General features: G+C 44.2%; 1 protein-coding gene across 1 annotated transcript in view; it reads right to left on the bottom strand.

Annotated features, from left to right (window-relative positions):
- Window positions 1–12,522: 12,522 nt before the first annotated feature.
- The window catches only part of LOC144688331 (matrix metalloproteinase-24-like), a 90,478-nt gene continuing 80,327 nt past the window's right edge, over window positions 12,523–22,673 (bottom strand). The window contains exons 8-10 of the mRNA XM_078554761.1: window positions 20,411–20,561; window positions 17,750–17,865; window positions 12,523–15,246 (exon numbers count right to left, since the gene is read on the bottom strand). Of these exons, the coding sequence (XP_078410887.1) occupies window positions 14,909–15,246; window positions 17,750–17,865; window positions 20,411–20,561 (605 nt within the window). The 3' untranslated portion in view covers window positions 12,523–14,908. The remainder of the gene's footprint in view (window positions 15,247–17,749; window positions 17,866–20,410; window positions 20,562–22,673) is intronic.

Below are 22,673 nucleotides of genomic sequence, written 5' to 3'. Positions count from 1 at the left end.
CCTTTGAAAGACTGAATCTGCCTCCACCACCCTCTCAGGTAGCACATTTCAAATCACAATTCACTGTGGAATCATCTCCCCCTCTGATTCTTTGACCAATTACCTTAAATCTTTTCCTCTGGTCACTAATCTTCGTACCACTGGAAACAGTTTCTCCTTACTTACTCTGTCAAAATGCCTGAATTAAATCTCCCCCTTAACATTCTCTGCTCTAAGGAGAACAATCCCAGCTTCTTCCATCTCTCCACGTAACTGAAGTTCCTCATCCCTGGGAACATTCTAGTAAATCTCCTCTGTACCCTCTCGAAGGCCTTGACATCCTTTGTAAAGTGTGGCGCCTAGGAATAGACACAATACTCCAGCTGGGGTCTAAACTGTTGTATGAAAGCTTAACATAACTTCCTTGCTTTTGTATTCTAATCCTTATTTAATAAAGCCAAGAACTAATATGCCTTTTAAATAGTGCTCTCAATGTGTCACTTTCAAAGTTTCTGTACATGCACTCCCTCATCTGTCTGTTCCTGCAGCCCATTAAAATGGTACCATTGAGTTTATATTGCCTCTCCTGATTCTGCTTGGTTTGTACGTACTGTGCAGTGCCTGTAACTAGTCTGTGTTTCACATCATTAAAACTATAAATCCTGAAATACACAGCAATCCATCACTGACTTTAATCTCCTTAATCCAAGCACTTTTAGAATAAGTATGTTTTTATTTTTAGTTATTCTGTCATGGGATGTGGGCATCGCTGGCAAGGCCAGCATTTGTTGCCCTAGTGACGTGTTAGGGCATTTGAGAGGTCAGTTAAGAGACAACCACATTACTGTGGGTCTGGAGTCACATGTAGGCCAGACCAGGTGAGGATGGCAGATTTCCTTCCCTAAAGGGCATTAGTGAACCAGATGGGTTTTTACAGCAATTGACAATAGTTTCATGATCATCATTACAGAGATTAGCTTTTTAGTTCCAGATTTTATGAATTGAATTTAAATTCCACCAGCTGTTATGGTGGGATTTGAACCCATGTCCCTGCAGTATTAGCCTGGGCCTCTAGATTACTAGTCCTGTGAATTCACCATTATGCATTTGTCTCACACAGAACCACAGAGTTCAGTCTGAAACTGCAAACTGCATCTCGCCAGACAACACTGCCCCAGAGATGAAAGGGTATTGAAACTGGAAACTGCAGGGGGTCAATCCTTGAACCAAAATGAAAAGGGACAATTTCATTTTTTTTAGTTTGTTCAGATTTGTGTTCCATTTCATAAGTCACCCATGTGTCAGTACTGAAATCTTTGGCTATCAGTTTAGATCTCCTGCCACATAGTTAATTATAGGTTCTTACATTTGTAAGAAAATGTAGTGGCCTTTGGATTAGGCTGAACCAGACATTTCACAGCCTTGGTGTCCGATTTGGCCCTGAGCTAGGCTTCTAATTCCATATCTTCACCATTCTCACCAGATTGCTTATTTTCGCCTCTGCAGTGTCATCTGTCTTCCCCCTCTGCTGCTGAAATCCTCAACCTTTGTTGACCACAATTTTAAAATTCTCATCCTCGTCTTCAAATCCTTCCATGGCCTCGCCCCTCCATATCTCTGCATCTCCTCCAGCCTCACAACCTTCCAAAATCTTTGCACTCCTCCAATTCTGGCTTCTTGACCATATCTGACGTGAATCGCTCCACCATTGGCAACTTTGCCTTCAGCTGCCTGGACCTTAAGCTCTGGAATTCCCTCCCTAAACCTCTCCACTTCCCCTTTAATATTCTCCTTTGACCAACTCTTTAATTACCAGTCTATTTTTCTCTCATTATGTTCCTGTGAAGCGTCTCGAGGCAGTTTTCTATATTAAAGCACTATATTAAAGGCACTATATGCAAGTTATTATTATTGAAGCTTACAGCACAAAAACATGCTTTTTTAAAATTTGTTCATGGGATGTGGGTCAGGCCAGTATTTATTGCCCATCCCTAATTGCCCTTGACAACTGAGTGACTTGCTAGGCCATTTAAGAATCAACCACATTGCTGTGGGTCTGGAGTCACATGTAGGCCAGACCAGGTAAGGACAGCAGATTTCCCTCCCTAAAGGACATTAGTGACCCAGATGGGTTTTTACAACAATTGTTCCATGGTCATTAGACTTTTTAATTCCAGGTTTTTTATATTAAATTCAAATTTAACTATCTGCCATAGTGGGATTTGAAACCAGAACCCCAGGAAATTACCCCGGATTAATAGTCCAGTGACAATAACACTACGCCATCACCTCCCAATTCAGTCCCGTGGCAGCTCTTTGAAAGAGCTATCCAATTAATCCCACTCTCCCCTGTCCTTTCCCAATATGCTGCAAACATTCCCCTTTCAAGTATTTATCCAATTCCCCTTTTGAAAGTCCCAATTGAATCCGTTTCCACCACCCTTTCAGGCAGCGCCTTCCAGATCACAGCTCCGTAAGGAAATGCTGCCCTCATGTCTCCTCTGACTGAGAAAACAATCACCTTCAATCTCTGTCCCTCTGGTTAGCGACACTTCTGCCACTGGAAACAGTTTCTCTTCATTTACTCGATCAAAATCAGTCATAATTCTGAACACCTCAGTCAAATCTTCCCCTCAACCGTCTCTGCTCTAAGGAGAACAATCTCAGCTTCTTTAGTCTCTTCACATAAATTAAGTCCCTCATCCCAGGTCCCTTACAAGTAAATCCCCTCTGCACTCTCTCCGAGGCCCTGACGTCTTTCCTAAAGTGCGGTGCCCAGAACTGGACGCAATACTCCAGCTCAGACCTAATCAGTGATTTATAAAGATTTAGCATAACTTCCTGGCTTTTGTAGTCTATTTACTTCTGTATTCCATTTGCTTTAATAGCCTCTCAGCTAATCCTGTTGCTTAATAGTAAGACTTAAGCTGTTAAACATCTTGCTGGCCTAGTCTGGCACCAAGCCCTCAGAGTAGCAAGTTCCTGAGTTTTATTCTTTAATGTTGTGGCCACTGCTGGAACCAAGTGCGTTGAGTTCAGGGGGAGAATTAGTCAATGCCTCCTATTGGGAAAGGACGGGGTGTGATGGGCTCAGCTTGGACTTTCTGCTATAAATACTTTCCCTCTGCTCACTGAGCACAAACACAGGGATCGGTCACTACTGAGCAGCTATGCCCCAGAGAATTGAGGCCAAAGATGAGGGGACAAAGTGGCTGGAGAAGTTAGTGAAGTGAAGTAAAAGGATGCTGTGCACAAAACTGTGGTTGGATGCAGGCTAAGCCAGGTATTGTCCAGCTTGTGGCTCTGAGCTGACTGGCCTTGCCGGGCATTACATAAGGTGAAGTGACTCATTCTTTCTAATAACAGCTGGAACATCAGCTGATTGTCCTTACCTCAAATATCATCAGACCAGAAGAGAACAACTCAGCACTCTCTCCAGCTGTCTCTCCACTGTCCATTCCCTCACTTATTGGAGAAGCAGCGATTAAAAGTCATCATTCATTTGAAAAGCTGCAGCCACTGCTCAATTTAATCAAACTCCACGGATAGCACAATTGCATTAAACTGAATTTTTTGCACCAACATTTATTGAAAGGTAATCTGCTGGTTTCACACTCACATTGACACAGGAAGGAGGTCACTGTTTTACACAACCTACTACCAACCCTTTCATCACTTCCTGTTTTGTGAAAAACTGTTTATTAACATTGAACAAAATCATTTCAATCACCTGAAAACATTACCGTGTTAGGTGTGAGTGTTCTCATCATGGCTCATGTGGTGATGCCTCTGTCACTTACTAACAAGAGAGAGACCACATTTTCACATGGGGAAAGTTTCAATCTCATTCAACAGTTTCAACAGCACATTCCAACCCCATCCTTCCAAACCCATAACCACTACCATCTAGAAGGACAAGGGCAGCAGGTAGATGGGAACACCACCACCTGGAAGTTCCCCTCCAAGCCACTCACCATCCTGACTTGGAAATATATCGCCGTTCCTTCACTGTCGCTGGGTCAAAATCCTGGAACTCCCTCCCTAACAGCACTGTGGGTGTACCTACACCACATGGACTGCAGTGGTTCAAGAAGGCAGCTCACCACCACCTTCTCAAGGGCAACTAGGGATGGGCAATAAATGCTGGCCCAGCCAGTGACACCCACATTCTGAGAATAAAGAAAACATGATAAAGAGTAGAACTGGTTGAATAAAATGGACACCAGTTTAAGATCAGCTTGACTGGTAGCACTCTTGTCATGAGGTGACAGTGCACTTAAGCCCATCATTAAGGCTGAACAGCAGTGTTCTCTTTCTGGTAAGGCATTAAACTGAGGCCCCTTCTGTGGGCTGAGGTGAATATAGAAGATCCCACAGTATTCTAGGAGTAGTGAGTTGTCCTAATAAAAATATTCCATCCTCAACTAATGTCACCAAGTACAGCTCTGTGGACGATGCTGTAGGTGGTGAAGTGGTTCTGGGAGACATTTTCTGAAGTGAGGTACTGAAACCCCAGCTGTTCGTGCCATTGCTTGAATGTTTTTCTGTTGGGCACATATCAATCAAATGGCCAACATTCTGTAAAGTTTATCCCAGCTTCAACTCATTCACAATCCGAGGATATTCTCTAATTGTCCATCCGACATTATCCATCCCAGCCCATCCATGTTCTCTGGAGTGGCTTTTCCATTTGATCATTACTTTCTGTACTCAATCCAGTCTTTCTAATTAAAGATGTCAATCCACAATATTGTTTTGTTTGCTGGGACTGGCATCCACACTCACTGAGCAGAATCACTTCCAGTACCAAGCCTGGTCTGGGATTCCTCTCCTGCCATTTGTTTGGTGTTCACAGCTCCAAGTTAAATACACTGTTGGCAGGCACTAAATACACAACACAGACCAACAACTTTGGCTGTTTTTGAAGGGTCAGTCAGAATAAGTCATCCCATCAACAACAGCTTAACATAAAACCTTTCATGTTGGGAGGCAATGTCCCAAGGAAAAGGAAAATGGACAATGAACCAAAGGAGAGTAAGTGACAAGCGCCTCCTGTCTGACTGACTGATTGTCAGGAGGTGTCCTGTTTACCCAGCCCTTCTCTGCTGCCAGCTGCCTCCTTCAACCCTCACCCCTCCTCCCCCAAATCACTGGCTTGAATTTCACACTCCACTGCCGGTGGGTTTTTAGGTGGGTGGGGGGGTGGGGGGGGGGGGGTGGGGGTGGTGGGGGGTGGTGGAGGGGGTGGGGGTTGGGGGGGGGGGGAGTATGAAATAGGAATAATGGGCTTCCCGCTGGGCTCCCACCTCTCAGCAATTTTACGCTGGGGTGGATGAAGCTTCAGATGGGCCGCCCGCCTTTGCCCCAATTGAGGCCCTTCGGCCTGTTCCTGCCCAGCCTTAATTTTTAGGCTGGTGGATGGATTTCCTGGGCACGGGGAACCCTAAAATGATCAGGTTTAGGCCTTAGGTGGGAAGCCGGGGAGGTGGGGGTGGGGTGGGGGTTTGCCTCCGTCAGAAGCCCCCTTCTAATGTCAGGCACTCCCCCTGGACCCCCCTCCCCACTGCCTCTCCCCCAACACCCCAATCACCCACTATCCACCCCCCCAGGCCTTCCCTACCCTCCCTGCCCTGAGACCCCAAAAAGCAACTTTCTGTCTAGTCCCGCGATTCAGGCTCTGATCTCTTCATGAAGTTCCTTTTCTGTCCACTGCAGAGACTAGACAGCTGCTGGCCAATCAGATTGGCCTGTGGCCAGTTGATGCTCTTTGGAGTGTGAAATGGCTGTGGGGCAGTCAGTGTTGGTGGGGTTGCATTCCCTCTCCACTCTTCAGATGGCAGGCTGGGAAACCCCCCCTGGCCACTCAATAACATGCCAGCAGCTCATGGAACTTGCAGTTCAAGATTGACACCATCTTTCCCCTGCTATCCCCCACCCACCTGCACCCTTAATCCCATTCCCAAGAAACAGTTGATCACCAGTTTCCAATTCCTGGCTCCTCTGCATCCCCAGAACTCCATGTTTCAATCACCACAATTGAGTTTCTGCTTCTTCCAGACAACCAGCCAGAGTCACTCATGACATCCTCTATAACGATAATCATTCCTTTTGACCTCTCTGCAACTTTTCAGATGATCAACCAGATAATTTTTCCCCCCATTATGCAGTTTGATGGGACTGCCTTTACTTGGTTCCACTCTTATCGATCCAATCACAGCTAGACATTTCCAGTTTCTCTTCCTGCTCCTGAGTTCTTACCTCTGGAGTCCTCTAAGGATCTACTTTCCGCTTCTGTCTCTACACTGTCCCTTGGTGATATTGTCTGTTGGCATTGGGTGAGGCTGCACGGAGATTCCCTGCTTAAACTCCTCCGACACTTCCTTAAAGCAACATCTTAAACACCAACATCTTTGACCATCAAGCTTTTATTCATCTCTCTCCTCCTGTGACATGTTCATTGCTCCTTGGGGTTCTAATGGAAAGAGCAAAGTTTCATCTTCACTGAATTGAGTTGGGTCTTCCAAACAGAAGCAATTCTGCAGGGGTTGACTATGTGGAATTGAGGAAGAAATTAAAGGAATGTTTCTTTAAAAAATTTGAGAATCTCAAATATTTTTGGTTCAGTTCATAACTAACAGATTAGTTCCTGTCCCAACGGCACAATTGAGTCTTTTTTAAAGAAAGAATTTGAACAGAATTCCTTACAGCCTATGCCTTATGTAATTTTGAAATCTGGTCAACTCAAAACCTATCTGAGACAATTATGAATATGAACTAATTTTTGGACAACTTTTCATCCCCAGGGGTAGCTCTTGTGACTCACCAAGTCAGTGAATAACTGTATCTAACCCCTACTTCCCTTAGCAATCTGGACCTGGTGACTTATCCACTCTAAACATGGGCAGCCTTTCCAGTCCATCCTACTTATCAGTTTTCTCCTGATCCATTACCTCGAACATCTCCACTTTGATCAATATTTTGTCAGCTTCCTCTCAGTAAACAACAAAATACTCATTAAGTATTCTAGCCTTGACCTGCACCTCTGAGCATCCATTACTTTCTTTGTCCCTAATAGGACTCATCCACCTCTTCCTACCCACTGATTATTCACATGCTGGTAGAAGATTTTTGGGGGCTCCCTTTTATGCTGATGATCATATTATTCTCATATTCTCACTTTGCCACTCTTATTTTCCTCTTCACTTCCACTCTTAACTTAGAAACATAGAAAATAGGAGCAGGAGTAGGTCATTCGGCCCCTCGAGCCTGCTCCGTCATTCATTATGATCATGGCTGATCCTCTATCTCAACGCCGTACTCCCACCCTCTCCCCATACCCTTGATGCCTTTGGAGTCCAGAAATCTATTTCCTTCTTAAATGTATTCAGTGACTTGGCCTCCACAACCTCTGTGGTAGAGAATTCCACAGGTTCACCACCCTCTGAATGGAGAAATTTCTCCTCGTCTTGGTCCTAAATGGTCTACCCCGTATCCTGAGATTGTGACCCCTTGTTCTAGACAGAGGAAACATCTTCCCTGAATCCAGTCTGTCCATTGCTGACAGAATTTTATATGTTTCAGTGAGACCCTCTTACTGTATTTGGCCTGGTTCCCACTTGAAGAATTTGCCTGACATGCATCATTCAGCCTTTTTTTTTGTTTCATCATATTCTCTATCTCCCTCATCATCCAAGAAGCCCTGGCTTTGGCTCCCCTATCTTTTATCCTGTACCTGAAAAATCTCATCAAGTATCACCCATTGTTGGATTACAGACTATCAGACTGTTTGTCCAACATGGTCTTGGCTGAGTCACAAATTTCCCTTTCTCAACCCTGGAGGACTAAGTCTCCCATCACACACTCAGTATCGTGGTACTAACTGAATCCAAGAGTAACCTCAGGTGTAGGCTTCTCGGAGTTCAGCCTGAGAACAGGAACCCAGCAACGTCTCTCATTTGCACCAACCTTAGAGAAGCTTTTATTGTATTGTAGACACCAATGCTTTGAGTGGTAGTGATGCAGGAAACTGCATCAAGTCCCTGATGAAGAAAACCAGGCAGGGAAAGATTGGGAGATTGGCTCCGCCCTTCATGAAGCAATTGGTGATAATGGGTGGGGTGGGGCTGTGCAATAGTGAGTGCCCCATTTTCCATTACCCAGGCCCCGAGGGTCCCGATATTTCACCCAGTGGTGGGACACGGAGTCCCCTGTTTCTCTCGCGCCATCAGCAGCAGCGAGTCCAGGTCTGCCAAAAGCTGCAGTAATCAGTGCTGAAACTCTGCACTCATTACCAGAAACTCCTGCCTCCCGCCTCTCTCAGCTGAGCCTGGCTGCAGCTGCATCGTATAACTCAGTCTTAGCATCTCCCGCCCGCAGAGAGTCAATATTAATTATAGCACAGAGGAGGATTGGCCCATCAAGTCACTTGGAGTGAATGAGTTCACTCTGGAAAGGACAAATAGCACAATGGAAATTGAGGGTCACTTTTTGCTGCCAGAAGTCACGGATACCAATTATATACTGAAATGACCGAAGTAGGAAGAATATTCAAGACATGTTTAATATGATATCAGATTTCATTTCTGTTTAAATGCAGGTTATTCATTTCAAATTTAAAATTGTCCAAATTGACAGTCGGAAACTGCAGTCCATTATATTAAGATGGAATGATTCAAGGATTCAGGGCTGTTCCCAAGTCCCACAAATCAAATCTAATCTGAACCAACAATGATGGCTTGAATTCTGATGTAAGATCGTTGACCTGACACATTGGCCTAGATTTTCATGGAGTCGAGGAGACTCCACAGGCCTTTGAAAAATGGTGGGTAGAACATGGACGTGGCGTCCCGTCCACCATTTCCAACAGGTCCAACTTTTGCCCTCGGGAGAAGGGGGCGGGTGTGACTCACACGAGGGAAACCCAAACTCAGCTGGGCCACTGGAACTCAGTGCTAAATTCGAACATTTGCTGCTGCTAAAGACTTAACCCACAGTGTCGCAGTCAAGAACATTCAGAGTAAAAGTAAATGGCATAGTGGTATTGTTGCTGGCCTAGCAATCCAGAAAATCAGAATAATGCTCTGGAGACCTGGGTTCAAATCCCGCCACAGCAGATGGTGGAATTAGAGTTTAAAAAAAAATCTGGAATTAAAAGTCCAATGGTGATCATGTAACAATTGTTGTAAGAACCCGTCTAGTTTACTAATGCCCTTTAGGGAAGGAAATCTGCTGTGCTTACCTGGTCTGGCCTACATGTGACTCCAAACCCACAACAATGTGGTTGACTCTTAACAAACAATTTGGGATGGGCAATAAATGCTTGCCTAGTCAGTGATGCCCATCCCATGAATGAAAATAACATTCTAGGAGGTTAAGCACTGTAGAACTGTCATGATCTGAAGTTATTTAAATCCAAACAGTTTATAAATTGAACAAAAATAGGCTGTGTCAGTGACAGTTGAAAAAACTGTTCTAGCAGTTACAATAGCAGTTTGTTGACATTTCCCCAAGGGTATCATAATGTCATTATGAATGCTTGGCTGCTTTTCATTAGCTATAATTTTCTCAGCAAGAAGGGTCTTAAGTTTACAGTTTTATTGACAGCGCAAAGAGGATATTAAAGGTTAAGCTGTCTTTGATGTGGGGTCATGAATAGGAGGTTGTTTGTTTTTATAAGGGATTAAGCAATTGAGGGGTTTTTAAAGTTATGAACGGACTTTCATAAATGGAGTTTTTTTTAATATAGTGAAGGTTGTGATAGATATTTAGACCTATATTTTATTTAATCTCAACATGGCTCCTGAGCTCTGCCCATGGTGGATATGGGTGATTTGGCATGGAAGGTGTAAAGGTCGAGGGTGCTGGGTAGGTAGGCATTGAGTTGGCCAAGGGCTTGGTGCTGGCATGGGGAGTAGGTGAGGGGTGATGAGGTTGAGGGGTGAGGGCTAGGGGGCTTAAAGTTTAACGAAACATGTGAACATAAGAACATAAGAAATAAGAGCAGGAATAGGCCATTCGGCCCCTCAAGCCTGCCCTGCCATTCATTAAAATGAAGCTCTTTTGAACTGCCTCCATTGCCAGTATATCCTTTCTTAAATACAGGGACCAAAACTGTACACAGTACTCCACATGTGGCCGCACCAACACCCTGTACAGTTGTAACAAGACTTCCTTATTTTTGAACTCCAACCCCCTAGCAATACAGGCCAAAATTCCATTTGCCTTCTTAATTACTTGCTGCACCTGCATGATAACCTTTTGTGTTTCATGCACAAGAACACCCAGATCCCTCTGTGCTGCACTTTTTTGGAGTCTCTCTCTATTTAAATAATAGTCTGCCCTTTTGATTCTTCCTACCAAAGTGCATGACCTCACACTTTCCTACATTAAACTCCATCTACCAAGTTTTTGCCCACTCAGCCTATCTATATCCCCTTGCAGATTCCTTATGTCCTCATCACAACATGCCCTCCCACCTATTTTTGTATTGTCAGCAAATTTGAGTACATTACACTGTGTCCCCTCCTCCAAGACATTAATATAGATAGTAAATAATTGAGGCTCTAGGACTGATCCTTGTGGCACTCCACTAGTTACGTCTTTCCAACCTGAAAAATCCCGACTCTCTGTCTTCTGCGTGTTAACCAATCCTCAATCCATGCTGATACATTACCCCCAATACCGTGAGCTCCTATCTTGTGCAATAACCTTTTATGTGGCATTTTATTAAAAGCCTTCTAGAAATCCAAATACACCACATCTACTGGTTCCCCTTTATCAACTCTGCTTGTTATATCCTCAAAGAACTGTAGCAAGTTTGTCAAACTTGATTTCCCTTTCACAAAACCATGTTGACGCTGTTTGATTGTGTTAAGCTTTTCTAAATGCCCTGCTATTTCTTCCTTAAGAATGGACTCTAGCATTTTCCCAATGACAGATGTTAGGCTGACTGGCCTATAGTGTCTTGCTTTTTGTCTCCCTCCCTTCTTGAACAGGGGCGTCACATTAGCGGTTTTCCTACAGTGAGGCAACTTTTCGGGGGCCTATAGACGACTCCCACTCGTGACTTCTTCCCCCTGCTATTATTCCTTATTTCCACCCAGACTGATTCCACATCACCATATCTATTGCACTTATATCACTACTCACCACTGCACTGATCCCTTCCTTTATTAACAAACTACCCACCTCCTTTTCCTTTTTGCTAATTTCTCCGGAATGTTGAATGCCCTTCAATATTGAGTTCCCAGTCTTGGTCACCCTGCAACCATGTCTCTAATAGCTATCAAGTCATATTCATTTATTTCTAATTGTGCTGTCAACTCATCTCTCTTGTTACAAATGCTGCGTGTATTCAGATAAAGAGCCTTAAGCTTTGACTTTTTACCATTATTACTCATTCTGGTTCTAATTTCTGCTGCACTCTTCCTGTCACACTTTGATTATCGTTCACCTCTTCATTGCCCTGCACCTCTGCTCTCTCGTTTCTTTTTGATTTTTTAAACTTCCGTTCAGTTGACCCCTCCCCCCCCAAAAACTGGGTCAAAGTCCCAGAGAACTGAGGTGGGCTCTTTCACCAGCCTGCCTTGGCAATCGGGCACCTCTGATCCGCTTTCAGGGGTGGCTGGCCCAACTCCATCCCACCCCGCTCCTCTGGATCAAAAATGAGGTCCGGCAGGCACTTTCTAGCGAGGCAGATCATCGAGTTGAGAAATTTCATGACCTGAACTATCCACCTCGGTGGCAAAAATCTGGCCCATTAACTCTGTTTCTCTCCACATTTGTGCCAGACTTGTTCAGTATTTCTAGCATTTTCCAAATTTAACTTTAATGCTAATTGGCTCCTACTAAAAACTTCTCAAGTGTGAGACTTCTGCAAATGGACAGATGCCGTTTGGATTGGGTGGAGGGACAAGTTGAAGCAAGGATCTCTGCATCCAGTCAGGTTTTGGCTCTCGCACTGTAAGTACTGCTCACTAAGGGTGAGAACAGAGATTAGAGGTTTTCACTCCCATTGAAGCTGGAGATTTCTACAATCTATTCCGCTTCCTCACCAAAAACAGCAAAATAAATTACCCAAAGATTTCAGAATTTCAAAATTACAAAAATGAGCCCAAAATGTCTGGATTTCCATTTTCTCTCCAAGGAAAGTAGAGCCTTGCATCATTGTCAGACTCTTTAACATTCCTACTACCCAATAACAAGGACTGGAAAATCGAGGGGAAAAAAAACCATGACAATCTTAAGTGAAAATTTCCATGATTTTTGTTAAACTTTGCAAAGAATTCCTACATTGTCTTTTCCCAGCATTTGCATCAATCTGTATAAGCCTTAGGCTCAGCTCAGACACTCAATGTTTCTAGTGGGGCACAAAACAGCAGATTCCATCGAACATCACCAAGAAATCAGATTCCATCAACACAAACTAACTTTAGGCCAAACCCCATGTTGATTGATGCAGCAGCTTTTGCAGCCAGTTTTAGTGCAATAGTGGCTGCGACGAGAGTGTGTGGAATGTTTAAAACAGGAAACATGAATGGATTTAACCAATAAGCACTTAAAAATTTAATAATTTGAAGTTTAAAATTCAGCTACAGCTGATCCCACCTATTCTGCAATACCTGAAGGCTGGTCTGTGAAACCAAACAGTGAGAAAATGAGAACACTCAGTGTTGCTGGAGTGCTCAAAATGAATTGAGAAGTTGTGGAAAGATTGAGCTGTCTGTGCCTCTTGACCACATAGGACAGCAACAATTGAAATGGTCCCTTGTGTAGCTGCTAACATATTTACTGTTACAGAGGAAGACAAGAGGTCAGAGGAATGGAGACCATTTACAAAATAAAAGAATAATCAGTTAATATTTAAACCTTCCAAGTGCTTATTAATGGTTGCAGCTTCAATCTGCAGCAAGACTCTGATTCAGTCACTGTCATGTACACCAGACCGTGGTAACATTATATTTGTACAATCAATTTTCACGTAAGCAATTACCTTAAACACTTTCATAAGAAGATGCATAAATTCATCCCAAAACTTACAAAAATCAAAGGGCATCTTTGATCCACAGTTTGTCTGTGTTTTGTTGAGGCATTGTTTAAAAACTCAATGAAGGGAATCAATGCAGAGTTTAAAAACATTGGACAATATCTTCAAGTGTCATAAGGTGATGGATGAGTAACCTTGGTTACCTCTGACAAAATGGCTGGCACCTCTCACTCGATCTGCACTTCCCGACAGCCCCAGTAAAAGATCATCAGTTGCAGTTTGAGTCTGTGAGAGACTAGGAAATTTTAAATGAGCCAGATAACAACTGACAACCATGGCAAAATGGTTGCTAGTCAACAATGGGTTAATGGCCAGCCATTTTACCATCAAGTGTGTTCTTATTGGAGGGTGAGAGCAGTCAGTCAGTCACAATGTGTTTCTGTGGTGCCAATCCACATAAACCAATCCTTCCAGCCCCGAAGAAACACTGTCTAAACTGCATGCCCAGTTCCAATGAGCTAATCGAAAATTTGGTCATGAAAACAAGCTCTACAATGTGTGATGCAAAACATTTCCTTTGCTTTCCCAAATATTTTAAATCTAGATTAAAAAAAACTTTCTATGAAATGGTGAACCTGTTTAGTAAAAGATTGACTGTACATCAGAACTTTTAAACGCTTTTGATTAATATCCTATTGCAAACCTCTGAAAAAACATCTGTCTCCATCAGTATCAGTGCATTGAATCGTGACTGACAGTCAATAGCAACAGCAGCTCAACTACACAAACTTTAACTACTGGTAAAGGAGCTTAATTCATCTGGAATCCTGTTTGATTGCTCTATCTATATTACGTCATTAACTGACTGTCAGTCACTCCAGTCAATTTTAACACAGATTAAGTGGTTTCTGTATAATACTGTGACTCAGCTCAGACATCATACGTCATTTCCAAGCCATTGTTCTCTTTCAGGTTCTCCAACTTCCCGCCGGTAAACCATCAAATGGCACTTCTGTTTGTTCAATGACCAAGGACGCTGGATGTGTGGCACCATCGGGTCTGGATCTACCAGTACACTAGGCAGGTATTGCTAACACTGACTGCTTAGCATGCTAGGCCTGATTAGGCCTGAATGTAATGAGGCCTCTGTTGCCATAGTCGCAGTTTCATTAATGACATACTGATGAAGGTTCACAAGGACTCGTTAATGTTGACATTCAAAGACTTGACCAAACAACTAACAAAAGAAAATGTTTTAAGGCTGTTTAACTATTGTAGGTATTTTGGCCCCCACTTATTTCAAAATACATTGAAATTTGTTAAATCCTCTGTGGATTCGTGAATCCACATTTTCTCTTTTTCCTATTGTTCCAGTTAATGTGTAATAAAATTACGCTCCCATTTTAAGAGTCAAAATCTCTGTTCAAGTAGCATTATATTTTCTCTAATCATGACCAGCAAATTCTTTTCTCATTCAACATTTCTTTCTTTGATGTTATTCGTTTTCCAGGAATATTTTGTGGTGTAAGTCTATCCCAAACAAGAAAACTTCCAACTCCACCGAAGATGTTGATTTGCAGAATGAAGAACTAAAGAGACGGAGTTTATCCTAATTTCTCCTGTGGTGTTTTCCCTCTTCACCAGAGAAGGTCCATCCAACCATGTGTCAAAACACGTGCAGACTGGCCTACACAAAATGGCACACCAAAAAACATGAATGAGGCATTGTAGTAAAGATGTGATGTGTGTGTTGCAGGGAGGATCCCAGTTCCCTGTCTGTTCCCTTGTTTAGCAGGTTAGAAACACCACAAATACCCCAAGGTTCAGAGATTGTCGGCTCTCGAGTCATCTTTCCCACGGTCAGAAGACCCTGCCTCATTCACAATTAGCCCTCATGTGAACCAATGACATTTTTAAAAGGCCTGTCCTTTTTTGCTCAGATCTTCATACCCACTCTTGCACTGAGCGTTTACAGGACACCAGGTTCTGCTGTGACCCTTTCTGTTTGAACTGAAAGATGGTGTAGACCAACACCAGGATACAGAGGGACAGGATACAAGGGATGACTACAGCGATAGCATTTACTGTACTGGGTACGTCATTGATCTGGACCATGATGTCCACGTCATCATTGGGCCGATGGCGGTCTTTGCTCGTGTTGACATCTTTGTGATTGCATCCCATCCAATCCTTGACGATTGAGCGGGGATATCCTGGCTCCACAAGTAACTTCTGGTTGTCAAACTTCCAGTACTGCTTCCCTTTGTAAAAATATGTGTAGGCTAATTGAAAAAAATAGAAAGAAAATTCAAACAGTAGGAAGATCCTTTGTATCTGCAACTTCCAATTTTTAATGCTATTTGTTGGAGTATGGCATCTTTTGTCACAGGGAATGGTTGAGACAGAGACAGCATTGCAGAGGAAGGTATAAGGCTACAGGGAGAGTAAGGCACAGTGGGATTAACTTTGGATTGCTCTAGCAAAGGGCTAGTACAGACACAATAGGTGAAAATGGCCTCAGGTGCTGCATATGTCTCTCTGGATCATTGCCATTAACTTTGCTTCTTTTTGCCATAGAATCATAGAATAGCTACAGCACAGGAGGCCATTCGGCCTGTCTTGTCCTAGCTGGCTCTCTGCATGAGCAGCTCAGTGAGTGCCATTCTCCCACCCCTTCCCTGTAGCCTGGCAAATTTCCCATCAGATAATGATCCAATTCCCTTGTGAAAGCCACAAATGACCCTGCCTCCAGCACACACTCAAGCAGAATGTTCCAGATCCTAAACACTTGCCATTGCTTCTTTTGCCAATCAGCTTAAATATAGAAGACTTTGGGATTCTATTTTATGTTAGCTGCCAGTCTCTTTTCATACTCTCGCTTTGTTGCTCCTATTTGCTTTTTCACCTCCTCTCTGAACCTTCTGTATTCAGCCTGGATCTCAGTTGTATTTTCTACCTGATACCTGTCATAAGCACATTTTTTCTTCTTTATCTTCATTTCTATCTCTATTGTCATCCGGGGAGCTCTGGATTTGTTTGTCCTACCCTTCCCTTTTGAGGGAATGTACCTTGACTGTGCCCAAACTCTCTCTTCTTTGAAGGCAGCCCATTGTTCAGTTACAGCTTCTCCTGCTAGTCTTTGATTCTAATTATCTGAGTCAGATCCATGGATAGATTGGAATTAAAGAACAGCTGACAAAACTAACTGGACAATGGGTTGCCTTTCCCCCAGTTAATTATTCTCACTCCGGGTTGCTCCTTATCCTTTTGCATAGCCAACCTAAACCTTATGATACAAAGATCACTTTCTCCTAAATGTTCTCTTCCTGATCTGCTTGGCCCGCCTCACTCTCGAGAACCAGGTCCAGCAGTGCATCCTTTCTCATTGGAAACATAGGGGAGGATTTTTAGGTCGGTGTGTGGGTGTGATTGGTGGGCCCGGGAGTGGCCGTGGAATGGACAGCTGACTGTGGTCAGCCCCCGGCTGCAATTTCACCCTGGCTGGCCAATTAACAGCCAGCCAGCATGGTGCACGCGCTGAAATGCTCAGCGCTGCTGGGGTGGTGGTGGGAGGAGGGCAGGCGCTGATGTAAGTGCGGGCGCGGGGCGAGTACAGAATGAAAGCTCCCTGAAGGCCGACAGCTGCCTCAGGGGGGCTGAAGGCTTCAAAACAATTAAACAAAGATCTAAAAATCACAAAAAAAATGTCCACGCATCAGAATCAGTCACCTGAACATACACATGATGAAAATTCTGTCCATACATTTTTAAAAATTTAATAACGGAAACCTCATCCCAACCTTGGATGAAGTTTCATCAAAAATGCAAAGTCTGCCTGACAGATTCACCCGTCCGCCAACCGTAAGACTGGATGGACCACGAAAAATCAGGAGCAATTGGAACATTAATGGGCTTAATTGCCCTCTTGCAGCATCGGTGGAGATCTTCTCCACCGATGCTGCCAGACCTGCTGAGTTTTTCCAGGTAATTCTGTTTTTGTTTTGGATTTCCAGCATCCGCAGTAGTTTTTTGTTTTTAATTGCCCTCTTAATTGTCAATGGGCAGGCTTCCAACTATTGTGCACGCCCACCGTCCGAAATATCGATCGAGTGTGGAATGATGTCGGGACGCTCACCTGATGTCACCACGCGGTATTTTACGTTCGAGCGGGTTGGACGTGTGCCTGCACACCGAACTAAAACTTCTGCCCATACTGCTGTAGAAAATTCTCCTGAACACCCTTCCTCTCTGTCTTCTACACTAGAACTATCTTAGTTTATAATCAGCTAATTAAAGTCTCTCATTATAACTTTTCTATCGCTTTTGCACCTCTGTAATTTCCCTGTAAATTTATTCCTCCATATCTCTCCCACGAGTTGGATGTCTAGAGTCTACGCCCGGTAGTCTAATGGCACTGCTATTGTTTCTTAAACAACAGAATCCTCAGTGCAGCAATTAATTGCAGAAATCAGCTCTCTGCACCTCTCCTTCCTTCAGACAGCCTCAAGCTTTCACTCCTTGGGAGACAGATATGACTGAATAAAATTTACTGCTACCCTAGAGATTGGCAGCTGATCAATGTTGGCACTCACTGACACAACCGCCCTCTGTTTTCATCACAATCATTTGTTTTTGTTCTGGTGACAGGGACAAGATTCTATAGCCTCGGCCTGATAGAAGTTGATGTCAGGATTTCTGGGTTACTGTTGAAGGCCAGAACAGATGTAGCCAACACGCCGACGCCAGACCGGTAGGAACACTGCAGATTCTCTACTACATACTCACTTCCTTCCTTGCTCACAAATGCACCCTGAGGTGCCTCTGGGATTCCCTTCCATATGGTGATGGGTTTTGGGTATCCGGGATCTGATGTCTGCTTCTCCTCGTTATACCTCCAGTACCTGTCAAACAAAAAACAGCATCATCTCACCATCCCCTCCACTGGATATGCATCAATAACATTCCTCCACAAACCACAGAAAACAAGGTGAATGAATGTCACACTCCCGATGGGACTGTACTACTGGTGGCAGGACAGCGTCATTTACACCAGGGAGGCTACAAGATTACAATGTAGGCTGTTCTGAGTTCATTGATGCCCATTTGGGCAGCTGTTGTGTTGCTACAACTGACTTCAACACATACCTAGCACAAAGGAAGATGGTTGTGGTTGTTGGAGGTCAATCATCTCAGTTCCAGGGCATCACTGTAGGAGTTCCTCAGGATAGTGTCCTCGGCCCAACCATCTTCAGCTGCTTAATCAATGACCTTCCTTCCATCATAAGGTCAGAAGTGGGGATGTTCGCTGATGATTGCACAATGTTCAGCACCATTTGCGACTCCTCAGATACTGAAGCAGTCCATGTCCAACTGCAGCAAGACCTGGACAATATCCAGGCTTGGGCTGACAAGTGGTAAGTAGCATCCACGAGATGCAAATGGCAGGCAATGACCATCTCCAACAAGAGAGAATCTAACCATCTTTGCATGACCCTCAATGGCATTACCATCGCTGGCACACTATAGGGAGGATGTGAAGCCATTAGAGACGGTGCAGAACAGATTTATGAAAATGGTTCCAGGGATGAGGAACTTCAGTTACATAGACAGATTGGAGAAGTTGGGGCTGTTGAGAGGACATTTGATGGAGGTGTTCAAAATCATGAGGGGTCTGGGCAGCGTAGGCAGAGGGAGAAACTGTTCCCATTGCCAGAAAGATCGAGAACCAGAGGGCGCAGATTTAAGGTGATTGGCAAAAGAAGCAATGGAGACATGAGGGGAAATTTTTTCACACAGCGAGTGGTTAGAATCTACAATGTGCTGCCTGAGAGTGTGGTGGAGGCAGGGTTAATCAAGGCTTTCAAAAGGGAATTGGATAATTATCTGTAAAGGAAAAATTTGCTTGGTTACAGGGAGAAAATGGGGGAGTGGGACTAGGTGAAATGTCCTTTCAGAGGGCTAACACAGACATGATGGGCTGAAAGATCTCCTCTGTGTTGTTACCATTGGTGAATCCCCCACTATCAACATCCTGGGGGTTACCATTGACCAGAAACTGAACTGGACTAACCTTATAAATACTGTGGCTACAAGAACAGGTCAGAGGCTGGGAATTCTGCAGTGAGTAACTCACCTCCTGACTCCCCAAAGCCTGTCCACCATCTACAAGGCACAAGTCAGGAGTGTGATGGAATACTCCCCACTTCCTGGATGAGTGCAGCTCCCACAACACTCAAGAAGCTCGACACCATCCAGGACAAAGCAGCCTGTTTGATTGGCACCACATCCACAAACATTCACTCCCACTACCACCGACGCACAGTAGCAGCAGTGTGTACCATCTACAAGATTCACTGCAGGAATTCACCAAGGCTCCTTAGACAGCTCCTTCCAAACCCACGACTACTACCATCTAGAAGGACAAGGGCAGCAGGTAGATTGGAACACCATCACCTGGAAGTTCCCCTCCAAGACACTCACCATCCTGACTTGGAAATATATTGCCATTGCTTCACTGTTGCTGGGTCAAAATCCTGGAACTCTCTCCCTAACCGCACTGTGGGTGTACCTACACCACATGGACTGCAGCAGTTCAAGAAGGCAGCTCACCACCACCTTCTCAAGGGCAACTAAGGATGGGCAATAAATGCTGGCCCAGCCAGCGAAGCCCACGCCCTGTGAATGAATGATTTGGAGGGTGTGTTAGTCTATGGCCCTGCACCTACTGGTGATGGCTTTCACTGCAGTGTTTCCAAAGCTGTGAATACTCTAAGTGGAGAGATCAGTATTGAACAAAAAGAGGATGTTAAATGTACTAAAACAATGATGACCAGATGACTGTCCAGGCAAATCAATATAATCCCACAAATCAGACACTGATACCCTGTCATCTTCTAATAGGACTAACCTGCATTTCTATAGCATCTTATCAGGTTTCTCAGATATGTCTCAAAGTGCTAACACAGAATAAATTAGTAGCTGTTCTCTGGCCAGCAATACTGTGCATAGCAAGATCCCACAAATAACAATGAGATCTGTCCGTGGTTGTTTTGATTGAGGCTGGAAGGTTGGCCTGGAAATTGGGAGAAACTCCCTGATCTTCAAAATGATCCCATGGCCGTGAGCATTGGGGCAGGCAGAAATCAGCAGAGTCACGTGTGGCAAAGCAGCCCTCCTGCAGTGCTGCACTGGAGTGTGAGCTGAGATTGGGAGCTCAAACTCTACAGTAGGAGGGTTAAACTTTCAACTTTAACCTTTCACCTTCTGACTCAGAGGCAAGGTTGCTACCAGCTGACCCCAGCTGAGACCAAAACTACAATGTAAGGTAATATATCTCCATGAATAACTAAACATAACATGAATATTGCTGGCGTTGTACATTGCACTTTTAGAACAGTCTAGTTCCAAAACTATTGTAGTTACTGAACGTAAACAAATTGAGATTACTTGTTTCCTTTGAAGAAATAGGTTTTTCCCACTGGTTCCCAACGCAAGGCCATGTCGATTCCTTCTCGTGGGAGTCCTTTCCCCAACTGCACCAAGGCATGGGGATATCCAGGCTCTGCAGTCACCTCCTTGAACACCCAGTACTTATCTCCTGCAAACCAATAACACCAAAGGTTAGACCATTCGTTTTAACAAAAGCAAAGATGATTCATTAATTGTTTCATTCCTTGCTTTATCATCTAGCACAAAGGAAAGCTCACCCTATACCATCCTGCTGCAATGCCCCACCCCAGGACCTGGAGGCATGTTTAATCTGGCTCGGGATGGTGCTACAGTTGGCTTCGGTGCCCTGGGTTAGTGAAAGGAGAGAGTCTGAATGTTGGACAGGACAGGAGGTGTCCCTGTTACACTCGCCACCCAGTCTGGCACCTGAAGAATGGAGATGTCAACCATGTGTCAGAGGGGGCAAACTGGATTGTGAGTTCCCCCACACTGTGCCCAGTGCTGTCAATGCCTAGTGCGGCCAGCTGACAGGTCCAGCCATTTCCATCGCATTCCCAATTCGGATTGGGAGAATGGAGACAATCCCATCCCACACTGGCCAAGAATGTAAAATAACTGAAATTAAAATAGAAAATGCTGGAAAAACTCAGCAGGTCTGGCAGCAACTGTGGAGAGAGAAACAGAATCATATGGATTCAAAACATTAACCCTGTCTCTCTCTCTCTCCACAGATGCTGCCAGACCTGCTGAGCTTTTCCAGCATTTTCTGTTTTTATTTCAGGTTTCCAACAGCTGCAGTATTTTGCTCTTATCTTGATGTAAAGTAACTGCTTGGGTGAAGGCCACATCACTTCCACCAACCCCAGGGTGGTGTGAGACTGCGCCAGATCAGAGCTGAGGAATCCGATCGTGCTAGCACCTTGTGTTAGGGGCATGTCTAGCCTATCGAGGGGGCTGTGCACCCCCACCTGCCCAGCGGCAGCCACCCTCCTTGGCATGGGGCTGAGAGACTCTGGTGTAGTTGGTCTTTGTGCAGCCAGTAAGTGCCCCAGGCTAAAAGAAATCAGGTCCAATGTCTCTGTTTTTAAAGGTACAGGGTAAGGTTTGAACCAGAAGAGGATAAAGTGCTCTCTGCTGCCTCATTGGTTGAGGAATAGCAGGTTTGTGTGTGAGTCCATCATTGTCCCACCAGCTAGGGAATGATGGAAACACCCGACTACTCCCCCTTTCTGTCATATTGACCTTGATCATGAAAAGCATAATCCCAATGACCAAATCTTCCACCAAACTGTGTGGCCCCACATATCGAGCCTATTGCTCTGAACTCCCACATTATACATTTGCTCCCAAATTAATCCCATATTCCTGGTCACAGCATTCACCAGGTTCCAGGTCACTGCACTGAGATATATTTGAGCTGCTGTAACTGGCAAAAGGAAGCAGCAAAAGATTCTAATTCTGCTCAATCCACAGATGAACCAAAGGTGACCCATCCACACAGAACAGACAGCGACTCTGTGATGGCACAGCCGATGGTAAATGCCGAGCTCTTCAAATCCCAGAGGGAAACCTGAAACAACTGTCACAACTAATTTTCAATTTGGATAAATTTCGAGATGTGTGCCTTGAATTCAGTAGTAATAAGACCACTAAGTCTTATAGGTTTCTATAAAACTAGATTAAACATTTATTAATAAGAGAAATGATTTTAAACACATACATAGATCTACAAATTACTATGATAATTTCTAAATCCCCTACTCAATTTAATCCCAGTTACAGGCAACAGTAACACATCGATTTTAAAAGGCCCAGGCAAAGAAACATGACCCTGAACAAGTCAAACTGCAAGTGAGTTTTCTCAACTTCAGTCCTTTGAAGGCAGCACCTTGAGGCATAGATGCTGAAGGCTTTTCACACTTGTAAGATCTTAAAATGCCGTCCCTTACACACATTCCTTGCTCCTTCTTTATACATATCTTCCTCTTTGATTGCAAATACCCATTGTTTCACCGTGGCCAGGATTTTTCACTGAGCGGGCAGCCATGCGCCTGACCTGCTTGAGTGTAAAATGACGCGTGATGACATCGGGTGAGCTCCCGACATCATCGCGTACTCACGCAATATTTCGGTCAGAGTGCATGTGCGAGAATTGGCTGCGCGCCCGCTGACAATCAAAAGGCCTATTAAGGCCATTAAAAGTCCAATTAATTTAAATTTTTCACTGCTCGTCCAACCTTATGGTCAGTGGACAGGTGAG

This window comes from Cetorhinus maximus, chromosome 13 (genome assembly GCF_964194155.1).
Source record: "Cetorhinus maximus chromosome 13, sCetMax3.hap1.1, whole genome shotgun sequence".
NCBI lineage: Eukaryota > Metazoa > Chordata > Chondrichthyes > Lamniformes > Cetorhinidae > Cetorhinus > Cetorhinus maximus.
Note: the sequence above shows the minus strand (reverse complement) of the source record. Positions and strands in the feature narration are given on the sequence as shown.